The following is a 15,751-nucleotide window of genomic DNA, read 5'->3' on the forward strand; positions in this document are numbered from 1 at the left end:
CAGTCCTCATTTCTCTATAACAGTCGAAATTTCAGAAATATCGGCCTTGTAACCTTAGTTTCTGATCCTTCCTTGTATTATGTCCCTAACATTAAGAAATAGGCATTTTGTTTAACATCTGGTCTGTATTCATAAGACTGCACTTCAAACGGTTTTTATGAATACAGACCGGATGTTCGCATTATGCCATAAAAGTAGTAAAAACCTCGGGTGACGAATAAGCCATGTTGGACAATTAGAGCATTTAAACTAGCTATCGCAAAGTACTGTAGATTATATCAGGGAAAAAAATGATTCTACTTTGAATCCTGGACTTGAATATCATAATCAACATAAATGTCTCAGGATTTCTCTGGTCTCTTTTTCAATGCATTTTCTGCTACCACACTGCCCGCTAAAACATGGTTCTAGATTCCTTCCATCCGTGAAAATCCATGCTTCACTGTAAAACTGTTGTAAAGAGGAAGAAAGTTTGTTTAATCCACATTATATAAAAAGTAGTTTTTCTAGTAATAAATGTGCATCCAATGGCTTCCACAAGCAATCTAGAATAGATTAGAAAAGATAAAAAAGATAGATTCACATGTTAGTAGGTTTCCAGATTTTGTTAAACAATCTGATACCTTTACTATAATGTGTTTCAGTTTTTATCAGCTTCCTCATAATTAAAATATAACCTTCACTTATTTCTTCCACAAAGCTCTTCTTTTGTTTTATTGTTTTCGACATTTGCATAATACTTTGTTTGAATTGATTAGGCACTGTGGGTTTTCTAGCTGTTGTGGCAAATGCTTTGTCACAGTAGATTATTTTCACCCAAATATATCATTTTTAATTCTTCATGACTGTGCTTTAAAATGCCTAGCAGTTAAATATTCTCTTTATTTAGTATGTAATGCCTTACAATAAGAGTCGCTTTTTGACATAATAACGACTGGCAAATTAGTCTTAGTTTTTAATTCTGCAACAAAAGAAATTATGCACTTCTTTCATATACAATTTTCATTTTTATATGTTGTTTTTCTAAACTTAAGTAACTTCCAATGAATATAATAATTATGGGCTTTTCAGATTCGATTACAGTGCAGGAAATTTTGTAGTTTCTGCAATGTACAGGATTACAGGTGTAACAGAAAATTGGTGTACAGAGTATCCGAAAAGTTCTGCACCATAGGAAAATTGGTAAAAATACTACGTCCGGGCTTCACGAGACTGGATATCAATTTCCGGGGCACTGGGTTGGTTTCAGAGGAGCCGCTGAATAGGCCTCACCCTCGCCGGATTTTAATTCGATAGACTATGCGTTCTAGGGGTTAAATCTCAAGCGTACAGCAAAAGATTCGGGATATAGCTGATCTTTGTAAAGAATCAAGGATGTATGTTAAGCAGTTGGCCCACGTTATATCTGTGCCCTCAACAATTGTGCGATTCTGCCTACTAACATGTGAGCAAATACTGTACTTGTGCCTATGGTGCAGTACTTTTCGGACATACTGTAGAAGTTGCTTTTAACATGTTATGTATCATAATTATTTTATTTAATTCTTCTTCCATAGCTTCATGCGAAATTTGATAAGTTGAAAAAGGATCACGCAGAAGACAAAAAGAAGTTGGAAGAATCGAGGAAAAAACTGGAGGATGAAATAGTGGAATTCAATCGAAGGAAACAACAATTGCAGCAGCAACAGTTGACTAGCAGTCATCATACACTAACACTCGGTAAAAGCAAGAAGAAATAGATACAAGTATTGTTTGCTTTTTTTTGCTTCCAAATTAACATCAAGATGCTAAAATTATTCCAAGAAGCCTGACGTGAACTCTGTTGTTATATAGCATTTCTTTCATCCCTTCTTTCGTGGAGTACACTGCTGTAGGGACTTTGGTACTATCATAGACATGACTCTAATGAAACGTATTTTAGTGATACTGTAGCTAGTCCTGCACATAACAAAAGGCACGTCCGTGTGTTCACTTCGTGTGTTTTGCTGTTATCACTGCCACCAAAGAAAGCGTACGACAATGTGTGGATTACCATCAAGTGGGTGTTAATCAGTAATACAAGTGACAGCCATCGTTGACGAAATATTCATGTATAAGTGTATAAAAGATAGTATTTTCAACTTTGTATGTGAACCATAGACTTTTTAAAAGTAACTGCATACCTCAAAACAAAAGGTATTTTCTTTTTATAAGTAGGAAGATAAAATTTCTATTTATTCATAGGTTTCTTATATGTGACATGTTATTTTTAACGTCATGAAAGAAGAATAACAAAAATAAGTCAATTTCTGTGTAGTATATCTCTTTATTACATTGGTTGGATATATTAGTCCAAAAAAAAAACTACATATTCATTAGATTTTTGTGTAAGAATAAACTATCTGATTATGCGCTTTTCTTGAAACTTTATACCAAATATTATTTTTATTTATAACTTTTCATGTATTGTTTTGTACGTATATAATGAGAAATTCTGTCTTCCATAATGTCGTTTTCATTTGTTCATTGTATTCCTGAATTTTACAATTCAATTTTTCTTTCTACAGATTGTCTTCTGTCACCTAACGATTCATTGTAACCACAAGACAAAAAAAATTAACTTCCCTTCCTCAGAAGAAGTTACCTAATACCAGAATTCTCAGAAAAGTATGGGCGTGCTTATATCTGAGTTTCACTGAGGAATTCTCAGGCGATACAAGGTGCAAAAGGATGCCTGAATGTCCCTGAAACAATGTACAATCAGCGACAAAAGTTATTTCCGTTTAGTAAAATTTATTTGGGGAATAACGGTGGTATCGCTGGAACGTACAGAGAATTACATTCTTTTTAATTTATTGAAAACTGTACTCAAATTGTCCTTCCATTCTGAAGTTATTTACGAAACTGATTTCATCAAACGGAAAGAACTTCGTCGCTGACTGTACAAAAGCTTTAGAACCAGTGATTACACTTAACCTTGGAAGATAAGTGTGTTCACTATATATTCTTTATGAATATGTTGGTAAAATGTCATCTGGTCACTGAGAAAGTCCAAACAAATGTACTGGTCCATATTTACCTGTATGAGTGGGCCCAAATTATGGTACGAGAAACATCTTCACAGCATCACAGAACTTCCTTCAGTTTGAACAACGTTGCACATGAAATGGTTCATTGGGTTTTCGGTGCACTCGACGTTGTACCTCTGAAAATCAGACAAAAACTTCACTCTTCCGACCACACACTTTCTTTGGAAATGTGACTATCTACCTAAGAACATCGTAGCCCCGTATTCTGAGATTGGTGTGAGGCTTCGTATGTTTCTTAAGATGTCGACATTCTTTTCTGTGAGAAAATGAGTGAAAGTCTATCTGCGTTCCAAGTTAGGAAATGAATTTGACGGTGGAGTGGAGTTCTAGATGGTGCCATTATGGAAAATGCTGAGAGAGATATCTAGAAGTTTGGTTAAATTTTGATAGCCGCTAGAACTGTTTGTAGTTTCTATACTCCTTTCTTTGCTTTCTGGAGAATGGCGAAAAGATTGAAATTCTTAAGAGAAGAAAAAAATCTTTGTGTCTTGAATTGAAAGTTCTTGAATATGATGATTTCATAGGTGGAGATCGAAAGTTCTTTGGATATGTTGTTAATGATGAACATTGTAGTGTAGTTGAGATGTTTGCTAGCCGTGAAAGAAGAAAATGATGTAGCAGCAGCTTAGGCATTTTCGAGGTTTTGGTTTGGGTACGGCGTTTCAAATATACTGTAAATGTGGTTACGACCCCAGTCGTATTTTTAAGTAACTAAATTGAAACTGTACAGTTTTTAACTTGCAATTAAATTGTCAAAATAGTTGTAAATCCACAAATTCCCTGCGTGCGATCGACACCTATTAGCGTGACTGTTTACTATAGGAATTAACATGACGAATAGAATGAAGATTTGAAAAGTTTCCCTTTGTAATTATGATAGCGTATGTTGACCTTCAACTTACGTTTCTCATTCCGCGTATAAAATGTAAAGCATATTTTAAAACTCAAAACCAGAGTAATAGCGGTATAGGTCGGAGTGCTTTAGAACTTGGAGCTGATAAGATAGCCATGTATAATCTAATTGAGTGTGAGCCAACTATTTGTTCGTAGCCCTTCATGCGCTATAGTATCAAGCAGTTGTATAGCTTATTACGGTTTTACTGAAAATGAATTCAAATCTACGTTACGTGAGACAAATATTCGCATGTTTTTTTCCATTCGTATCTCAATGTTACTATTAATGTATGAAAAGCAATGATTGGTTGGTTGGTTTTGAGTTTAGCGTCCCATTCAGCAGCAAGGCTATATGAGACGGGACCTACTGATTAACGTGGAATCCGAACCACATGAGCTCTCGCCGGGAATCGAACCCGGGTCTCCCACGCCATGAAAAGCAATGAAAATAGTGGTGTACACAAAGAAGAGTTTCCAAGTTTTAACTCTCCCTTCCCCCCCACTCTCACACACCTTCCATCAACTAGATGTTATGAAAAAACATACATTTGCCATCGAGAACCATTCAATAAATTCTATGCCTCACAAGGAATATATGAATTTTGAAAGTACTTAACGAAGACTTCTACGTAACGTCCCTATATATCAATGTACTTAACACATCAATCAGCAAGACATCGAATACCAGCAGAAGAAAAGATTTTATCACGGCTGTCAAACTAGTTTTAGACAGTATAAAGAATCAACGTTAACACATCATCGTCGCTGAATCACCCAAGTTTTAGTTTTTGAGACAAGAAAAAATCACACGGGGCCAGGTCTGTGGGATAGCGTCGATGGGGAAAAAGTTGGAATCCACAATGTTGAATAGCATCTTTGGAAACTGCAGCTTATTGGGTATCTACGTTCCGCACGTTATTAAAACATCAGTAAAAGGCAGCTCCTACCTTTGTTTTTATGTTAAGGAAGGAGATGCAATCGTTTCGTCATCCCGTAATTGTTGCGTCACCTTTAGGCTTGAAAAATAATGAATGCTCTTCGAATTGATATATGTATGCAAAAAGCCTAAAACAATATGAACTTGGGACCTTGAACTCACCTCCACCCTTTTTATTGAAATTCTTTATGCATCATTGATTGATTCTAGTATTTTTGTAACAATTTTCTTCACTTTTTCATCCACTCATTATCCAGTGAGAACTCGCGTAGCTGGGATCCCACGTTAAGCTATAGATCCACGTCTCACTTCTGGAAAGGACGTCAAGAAAAGGTCACGAAATTTATTTTTTGGGTCACAATTTTTATCTATACAAATATAAGTACAGACTGGAAAATTTTGGGCTATAAAACGTCAAAATTCACCACCATGTGGTCGGCTTTAGACGCTACCAAATCGAAAGCAAAGTACGCTTCTATCGCATGCATGAAAATTCGACCTAATTCGCACCCAAATTCTTTCTTGAGAGTGTTACGAAGTTTTATGGTTTGGTAAAGATAAGGTCACGAAATTTCAATTTGGAATTTTAGTAGATACCCCGTGTTACGAGAATAATCACATCAACGTTGAGATCTTGGTATGATGACCTCCCTTACCCCAATGATAAAAGTGCCCAAGTCCAGATACATTTCTAATTGAGCATATCCACCTATGGAATCCCATATTTGAGATCACTTTTCTAGAAACCCCATGGACGATTGTTTTAAAATAGTTCTGTTTGGTTTAACATCTAATTAGTATAAAAAAAATGCAATTAGAAATGTATCAAGCGTTGCAACTTTTACCATTGCCATAAGCTGTACTTTAAAGATCCCAGCTTTCATTTTTCTTGTGACCCCATGGACAGATATATTTAAAAATAGTCATTGAATTCAGCTTCTTAAATTAATATACAGAGTGGACCATTTTTCTTGATACAACTTCGTAACTCTTAAATTAATTGACAAACGCTGAACTAGCGTCATTTGACCAGCCATAGATAATATGGACTGTAGCGAAAGGGAATTTATCTGATAGAAAATTTCATTAGTTTCTAAATACCGTATAACTAAAGAAAACATGCACATTACTGCCAATGATAGTGATCGTGTTCGAATTAGCGCCTGCGCTCAGTAGGAGCCTAGGGTCAAATGTTTGACTTTCTTTTTTGACTGGGCTACTTTAGATATTACAGAATAAATCGACTTATTGTGCTAGAAATTTCCTATGTGGGCATTTCTGTATTACATATACTTTTCTCTTTTCGAGTGATCCGACAATTTGCTTATTGTAATTTACAATACATGAGGGGTGTTTTTTTGAGAGAGAGAGAGAGAAAGTACTGAAGCATAACTTTGGGAGCCAGAGCGTGTTGATTCGGCCATGTACCGGTACGTGCCCAGTTGTCGGCATCAAAGTTCAAACGCTATATTTCCGACTTTTCATGCCAGTATATGTAATGACTTCTATATACTGATGTGCTATATACACTGCTCCACAAAACTTAAGCAACTCGAAGAAAGTGGCGGAAAATAAAACGGCACGATCACTGCACCAAGTATAATGTACAAACAGACGGTCCAGATGCACAATGCAACACAAGTGAAGACGAACAATACAGTTAGGATGTACAGGGTGACCAAAAAGTTCAGCACTACGATACCTCAACAGGTGAAGCTGGGTTGTGCGAGGGCATAGGCAGTCAATATGGCATGTAACCACCACGAACAGCTATACAGGCACGACATCTGGCCTCCATGCTGCAAGTCAGTGTGTTGAACAAGTCTTGCGGCAGATGGCGCCACTCCTAGAGGAGAGCTGTTTGCAGGTCAGGGAGAGTGTGTGCTGGTGAACTGCGCTGCGCTATTCGCCGCCCAAGAGCATCCCACACATGCTCGATGAGATTCAAGTCCGGCGAATATGCAGGCCATGCAATACGCGTAATGCCTTCGCTCCCCAGATACTCGGACACACGATGTGCACGGTGTGGGTGGGCATTGTCATCCATGAACAGGAAGTCTGGGCCAAATGCTCCGCGGAAATTACACACATGTGTATTGAGAATTTCATCCAGGTACCGTTGTGCTGTCAAAGTGCCATGTTGCACAGTATGGAGGTCCTTTTTCCCGTCCAGCATAATTCCACCCCACACCATAATGGAACCACCGCCTTAGGAGGGCCATTTAGCAATGAAGTTTGGATGATAGCGTGCTCCTGGCTCTCTCCACACTAAAGTCCGATCAGAATCTGACGACAGGCTGAATCTCGACTCATTGGAGAACATGACACGCGCCCACTGGTGTTCCCCCCATACAACATGTTCCTGACACCATGTGTAACGCGCACGTTTGTGCTCCAGTTTCATGGCACACACAGCGCAGGCCTTTTTGCATACAGTCCTGCTCTATTGAGTCGCCGACGAACAGTTTCATGACTCACGCGTTGTCCTGTAGCCTGAAACAACTCATTGGCCAGGTGAGAGCATGAAGCTTGGCGGTTACGTTTGACAGAAATTGTGAGAAATCGGCCCTCGACGGCCGACGTCTTCTTCGGACGGCCTCCTCCATGACGTCTACTGACTTCACCTCCATTTTGAAAGCGATTGCACAGCCTTGACACAACACTTTTGTTCACGTTGAATTCCTGCGCCACTTCCACTTGCGATCGGCCGAATTCCACCGCCCAAGTGTTTGCCCGCGATCATAGTCACTCAAATGTCGTCTACCAGCCATTGCAACGTGTGTACCCCACACAAGAACCACTAACTCAATGCTTGGAGCCTCGGACACTACTAAGCTGTAGTGTACGCCTCATGGCATAAGTTTTTCACCGCGCTTGCAACGATGCTGCTTATGCGATAGAGTGGGTGCTCGACTTGCCTGTGTGTCTCTGTGTATGTGCATGCCACTAACCAGTGTTGAATGGGCCCCACACGTCACTTATACCACGTTCTCTCGGGTTGCTTAAGTTTTGTGGAGCAGTGTATTATGGGCAAAACGCGTAATTTCAAGTTTGAGCTATGTGGTAGACAAACACCGTGTGCGTGGGTTTACTTGGGATTCTTCCGTTTCCTCCCACTTTCTTCATTCTACTCTTTCATTCATTTCGTATCATTACCGACTTCTTTAGCCTAGCAGGCATAACCGTAAGACATAAAACTTAAAGATTTCGTTTAATTTTTTCAGGTTTGAATCCGGTACCCAGATCAGAGAGTTTGGTTGCAATACTTTCTACTACAGACGTAAGTTATGTAGAGCTCCTCCGTGGCTAAGCGGTTAGCGTACGCGCCTTTGGCGTGGGAGACCCGGGTTCGATTCCCGGCGGGAGCTCATGTGGTTCGGATTCCACGTTAATCAGTAGGTCCACGTCTCATATAGCCTCGCTGCTGAAAGGGACGCTAAACTAAAATCAACTCAACTCAACGTAAGTTATGTAAATGTCTATCGTCAAACTAAAATATTTAGTCACCAACGGCTACCTAGCGATCGAAAATATCGACTTTGCGATCAATTTGATACATAGTCGTACATGATTTGGCCTTAAATTAGATAGGCGCCAGACCTATTTCCAGTGACCACGGCGACTGGCGCCCAGAACTTTTCGAGCCCTATATATTTATATATCAATGGAGGGAGAGGTGTGTATCTCTTTGTTTCAGCATAACTCCGGAACGCCTGGAGTAATTTTAACTAAACTTGTTACACTTCTTACTTATAGTCTGGAAAAGAGGACTGTCGGAGTAAGACCCCTACCACACCTAGAGGGAGTGAGAGGGGGAACATAAACATGATCGATGTTAGTGTTGAATCTATAGTTTTCAGGGTCGCTGAGATGAAAAGTGACACTTCCGATACCGTTTAAATCCAATTTCAGCCCCCATTTGTATTCCTGAGGTAGGGATGGTAATAAGTAAAAATAATTGAAAATAACTTACCTTAATGGCGAATCCGTAGTTTCCGGAGTCCCTCAGTTGATTAATGACAGTTTTGGTATACTTTAAGTTCAAGGTCAACCCTCACTTGGGATAAGACCCCTTAGCATTCCTAGGGGGAAGGGGGGTGGATATATAAAATGATAAGAAACGACCGATATTAGTGTCGAATCATAATTTTCGAGGTCGCTTAGATAAAGAATGATATTCCAGTTGCCATTTAAGTTCAGCTTCATTAGTATCCGGGGGGAGGAGGAAATGGTAATATGAAAAATTATTAAAAACTAGCATCAATTACCCATTTCACTGGATTAAATTAAGAAAAAATATTAATGTGTTTCGTTAGTCAGTCACTTCTTACTATTACTAAAGCGCTCCTTGATATTGGCCATTTACGATGATTTTTATATATCACCTCTCGTCCCCATGTTGCGGACCACGGCATCGCAAGTGTCATTATTCATCTCAGCGACCCCGAAATGTATGAACTCGATTGTCATTTTGATTATATATATATATATATATATATATATATATATATATATATATATATATATATATATATATATATATATATATATATATATATATATATACCCTCCCACAATTTTTGTGGGTCTAAATTTGGATTTAAATGGCATCAGAAGTGTCACTGTACAGGACCGAACCTTATCCATGTTGAAAGTTTGGTTGAGATCGGTCGGGTGGTTCAAGAGTTATTAAGTTGTATTCATTTTCATAAATTCAGCTCCTCCCCTAAGATCTACTGTCAAAATGAAATGATGATAATAAAAAAAGACTTCTCAGGTTTGAACTTCATATATGTTGAAAATTTGATCGAATTCGATCGGGTGGTTCAAAAGTTAATTCACAAACATAGTCACTTTGATTTTTATATCTCCCCCTCCACCCCCTCCCCCATCGTTGCTCCGTCAAAGTGAAATGATAAAAATCATGGCAGTCCCGAACCTCATCTACCTTGAAAATTTGATCAAGATCGGTCGGGTGGTTCAAGAGTTATTAAGTTTTATTTATTTTTTTCTATCTCCTCCTCCCCCTCCTCTAAGTTGTACCGTCAAAGTAAATAGCTAAAATCACTCCGAGGCCAGAACCGCATCTATGTTGAAAATTTGATCGAGATCGGTCGGGCAGTTCAAGAAATTAAAGAGTCGCAAACATAGTCACTTTCAATTTTAAAATATAGATAACCGAAATTAGTATCAAATTCATAGTTTTTGGGGTCACTGAAATGAATATTAGTGCTCAATGCCGTTTAAGTCCATTTTCATCTGCAAAGGATGAGGTGGGGGAAATGAAAAATAAAATGTCAAAAATGACTGAAATTTGTGTCGAATTCGTAGTTTTCAAGGTCGGGAAAATGTCTGATCCGTTTGAAATGTCTTTTGGAAGATAGTATCCACTTTACTTTTTTTTTTTTTTTTTTTTACCATGTCAATTTGATTAAGGTGTATTCTGTGTGGTTAGATTGTTTTAATATTTATATGAAAAGTAGGGTATCTTTGTATTTTTTCATTACACTTTCATTGAAATAAATATTGTAAAGAGTTAGGAAATTCAATTTTTTTCCGTTTTTCAGCTAGTATATATATATATAATATGTGTGTGTGTGTGTGAGAGAGAGAGAGAGAGCACGTGGTCACTGGTTACACTAGAGCAGCATTTCCCAACCTTTTTCAACTTGCGGCACACTACGTGTCTAACTTGAATTTTCGCGGCACACTCATAGATATTATTATTTGTAAATATAAAATACTGTGGTATTTTTTTTTTCTGTGATTACTGATCTTCTCACAGAGAAGAAAGCTCGATCATTGCTTTTCCCCTGTGGTAAATCATTATGCTAATTTTTCATTTTAATTTAAAAATAGAAAACAATTGCAATGAAATATTGGACTCAGGTTTTTAAAACTAAGCTTTCTTTTTCAAAAACTGTATCCAACCTTTCACTAAGAAGAAAGATCACTAAATAACGAACGCACAAACAAATCTCTTGTATTTTAAAACACAAATGAAGGTAATTTGTATGCATGTTTGCTTTGTCGAAAGGATTGAATGATATTTTAAAATTTCAAGTTACGAAATAAGTCTGCAACAAAAAAGAAGCAATAATAGTCATAACAATGATAACAAATACTTTTTTCAACATTAAAAATGTACAGAAAAGTAACACGGTATGAAACTTAAAATTGTAGATTCATAGTAGAGGTTCATAGTAATGTGAAATACAAATATACATTTTTCTTGTGTCTTGCAATTAGATTGCTATAGAATTAATAATTTCTTTCGATTTCCTCGCGGCACACCAGCGGTCCATTCACGGCACATTAGTGTGCCGCGGCACACCGGTTGGGAAACGCTGCACTAGAAAATTCGGATTTCAGTTCTAAAATATATGTATGTATAAACTTGCTTCCATAAAATTCTGAATGAGCTATTGGTCCCCGAGTTTCTGACCCACTTTCATCTTCCTTTTTACCTGATGTAATAGAAACTATAAATATGTAAATGATTAGGCATTTAGAACACCTTCAGCTTCTGTGCACGCAAGCAAATAGCCATTCCATTCAAGGCAGTCTCGCTGTTTCTGTCTCTACTTCCTACCCGCAACAAACAGTGAAGGTCACTCAGCAACGAACCATGTTACGAGCCTTCAACCCCTGCAGCACCAGCTGCAATTGCCTGTTGATTGGCCTTGAATTTTCAGGGAATTACGTCACTCCAACGGGAGGTCGTGACCTAGGAACGGTAAGCTCACTTCTTTTATAAATACCAGCGTACCAATCATTCAAAATTATACACTGTTGCTTTCAGAAATTGGTTACGAATTTAATAACACTGGATACCAGCGTCATCGTTGTTTATCAATGGATGCTGTAACCATATCTAGCAATATGTTTGTTTATGAAAAATCGAGATCTAATTACATTGCTGCAGACAGCACTTTCACCATTATGCGTATAAGTGCTCCCTCATGGATGGCTATATGGTTACGGCAACACGCCATTGATGCGAGAAACCTGGGTTCGAGCTCATGTGATTTCGGATCCCACGTTCTAAGTCAACGTGTCCTATAACCTCGGTGCTGAAATCCAACCAGCCACTCAACAAACCGTTATGCCTAAATATTAATCAAACATGATGTTCGAATATCACTATCTCAATGACTTGTAATGAAACGTATGCAAGCGACAATGTTTTAATGAGCAAGAAGGCATTCTGTAACTGCCGAGAGTATTCTTTTGTATTTGTTTCCGTAAGTGCAGTAAATTACTATTAAACATATTAGCTATGTATGTCTCAATAATAATCAGAACAATTCTGAGCTATAGGGTTCCTGGCTCGATGTCAGATTACTTCGGCCTTTGTGGTGGACAAATACCATGTGCGTGTGCTTTCTGGAGTTCTTCAGTTTCCTCCCATCTTCATTTAACTACTTCGTTCTTATCATCATCACAGTCTCCCTTAGCCTTGGAGTTTAAATGTGATACTCTAAATTTAATCATAGCGTTTCCCAACCTTTTTCAACTTGCGGCACACTACAGGTGTAACTTGAATTCTCGCGGCACACTTATAGATGATATTATTATTATTATTATTATTATTATTATTATTATTATTATTATTATTATTATTATTATTATTATTATTATTATTATTATTATTTGCAAACATAAAATACCATGGTATTTTTTTCTGTGATTACTGATCTTTTCACAGAGATGAAAGGTTGATCACTGGTTTTCCCCTATGCTAATTCATTATGCTTATTTTTTATTCTAATTTTAAAATTGAAAACAATTGCAATGAAATATAGGACTCAGATTGTTAAAAATACGCTTTCTTTTTCGAAAACTGTATCCAATCTTCCACTAAGAACGAAGATCACTAAATAACGAACGAACAAACAAATGTCTTATGCACCGGTTTTGGTTAAAACAGCAAAGTTAAAAGCACATTATTGCAATCACACAGCTTGCGATGCATCGGTCAAAACACAGCTGTTGAACAAAGTGTTGTTCTGTCATTCACGTGCGAATGAGTGTTCTACGAGCGTTCACTTGACGCGTACCGTACAAGTGCTTCCATTTCTCGGTGTTAGTATGACTCTCAATTGAAACAGTAACATAGCAGCTAACAGTGGAAATGTGTACGAGCCGAAATACTGTCTGCTACATAGTAAAAGATGTAGAATAATATATTACAATTATAGTAATTTTTTCCATGGTAGAAATTAATATTAATGTGAAATACAAAAATATACATTTTTTTCTGTCTTGCAATTTGGTTGCTATGGAACTAATAATTTTGTTTCGATTTCCTCGCGGCACACCAGCAGTCCATTCGCGGCACACCAGTGTGCCGCGGCACACCGGTTGGGAAACGCTGATCTAGATTGTGCATAAACATTCAGCCCACCTAGTAGTATTTATCAGATTTTTTTTCAGATCTCTGCGTTAAAACAGGGGGGTCCAGGGGGCTAAAAGTTGAAAAATGGGATATTTAGACCCAAAAATCCCTTTTTTCGGGATTTTCCCGCCTTAGATACAAGATAGAGACACGTGAATGGTACCGCCTGAAAGCAGTTCTATTCTGAAGAGAATGATTGGCGGATTATAGTCCTAGGGTAAATCAGGATTTTTTTTTACCTGAGATCATGGTGTTTTTTGGTAATTTGGGGCATTGTGGGGATTCTTGATAAAATTTCTCCCGCCCTTAGTATTCAAGATAGAAACTTGAAATTTTTAGCACACACATTCAGTATACCAAGTACTATTTATTAGATTTTTTTGAGATCTCTACGTTCACACAGGGCCGTTCCAGAGGGGCCCAAAGTGTGAAAAAAATCCCTCAAAATTTTCCCTTTGACATCACTTTTCCCTCTCCTGGTATATAGTATGAGCACGCAAGTGGTACCATTTAAAAGCCAGCTCCATTCTGAAGAGAATGAGGTATGAACCATGATCCTAGGATAAATAGTGACGATGCAGTAGCTGCTTGACTGAAAGTCTAAAAAATACCCCAAAAACCCCGGATCCCGAAAGGAATATACCTCATTTAATAACAAAATAAAAGTATCAGAAAAAAGAAAATAACGATGTTGGTGTTGCAACGCTATTCGTGCAAAGCTATTTGTCAATTACTGTGTATAAAAATTGTATTTATTAAAGTATCGTATATTAGCATCCACTTTCCAGTGACGGTATGTTTTGATCACCGAAAAACTAGAGGCGGTATGTCTTCATCACTGGAAAACCAGAGGCGGTATGGCATACCACCGCATACCGTCTCACTTCGACCACTGGTAAAGAACTACATACTTATATTGATCCTCACCACGACATTTGAGGCTGTCTCGTTATAAAAATGTATTGTCGTCTCGTTATCAAGACGAGACGAGATACAATAAAAGTACCCCACAAGATGCACTAAAAGTACGAGACGAGATGCATCCCTGTCGTGAGCAACACTAAAAGTATTCCACATTATTGCTTACATTTCTCGTAGTTTTCGCTTTCCAGTCTAATCAGGCCATGATTTCAAAACGAGTTAAAACAAGCTGAACGAGCGATCCATTTATCTAACTCGACTCGAGTGCTTGGGGTCCCGGGTTCAAACCCTGCTCCCGCCAAGTGAACTTTGTGGTGGACAAACACCGTGTGCGTGGGTTTCCTCAGGGTTATCCCGTTTCCTCCCACTTTCTTCATTCCACCATTTAATTCATCTCTCATCATCACCGTCTCATTTAGCCTAGCCGGCATAAGCGTGGGACGTAAAACTCAAAAATTTCATTTCATTTTTGACTCGAAACTCGACCTCAAAACTGATTCGACTCGGAACTCGACTCGAGAAAATTAGCTTTGACTCGACTCGAGTCGATTTTTAACAACTCGTGCCCATTCCTACTTATTTCAATTCTGTTTTGCAGTAAGACTTTCTATTTACAGGGCTTTTCGAGTAGGGAGAACTGAACCAAAATTTGTTTTGGGTATGGTATCATCAGTGTTTTGCGTAAGGAAGGGGGGGCAAGCGGGGCAGGATGAAGAAGTAAAGGGGGCGCAAAATTGAGGAGGAAAAAGAAAAGAAGAGAACGAAAGAAAAAGAGAAAGAAAATGTTACTAATATGTACTTAAATCCTCTTTCTGCTTTAAGAAGTGGTCCTTTAATGTTACTCATGTTAAGAAAATATATGTGCACATATATAAAATGGAAGGAAAAAAGTAATAAAAAGTGCTCAAAATCAAGGAATAGCAGGGTTTATTTTTGAAAATTTTCTTCCGGTTCACGCCAACCATGATGGCACTTCGCGGTTCGTCAGTCGACCTCATTCATATGTACGGGGGTGTCGTCGTATACTCACGCTCCGGGCACTGATTTTCCACGTCATGGCACTGGGGGGCACAGTAGTTTTCTGGAGGAAGTTGTTTGATGGGGGCAAGCTACATTGGATGAGTCATCGTGTCGCTTCTGCAGTGAACCTAAGTACATGATTCCAAAAGTCACATTTGGGGAGGGGGGTGGCAAACAATACGTCTGCTGGATAAAAGCATAGACCGGTGTGTGTTTCAGTTCATTTTCATAGAAATGTGTAGCCTTTCCTACTTTACTTTTAATCCCGTAGTCGCTTCTTTCGGAAAGTTAAACAAAAATTGCAATTCTTCTTCTCTTTATAGTATTTATAAGTCAAAGCATTACGTAACCATTGTATGTCACTTATGTAGCTCACAGAACCGCAACTATGGGGGAGCAAGCGAGGCACGTGCCCCGGGCGCGTGGTTGGAGGAGCGCCTAAAAGGGAGGTTTTATGTTAGTATTTTTCTTGCCGGTATTTAATACTTTTCATCAGAGTGCGAAATCATGAAA

General features: G+C 38.2%; 1 protein-coding gene across 2 annotated transcripts in view; it reads left to right on the forward strand.

Moving 5' to 3' along the window:
- Positions 1–2,486, forward strand: part of Septin2 (septin 2) — a 47,815-nt gene extending 45,329 nt beyond the window's left edge. For both annotated transcript variants that reach the window (XM_081738914.1, XM_081738915.1), the window contains exon 9: positions 1,557–2,486. In XM_081738914.1, coding sequence (XP_081595040.1) covers positions 1,557–1,739 — 183 coding nt within the window. In that variant the 3' untranslated portion in view covers positions 1,740–2,486. The remainder of the gene's footprint in view (positions 1–1,556) is intronic.
- The last annotated feature ends 13,265 nt before the right edge of the window (positions 2,487–15,751 follow it).

Source organism: Thermobia domestica, chromosome 14 (genome assembly GCF_964235325.1).
Source record: "Thermobia domestica chromosome 14, izTheDome1.hap1.1, whole genome shotgun sequence".
Taxonomy (NCBI): domain Eukaryota; kingdom Metazoa; phylum Arthropoda; class Insecta; order Zygentoma; family Lepismatidae; genus Thermobia; species Thermobia domestica.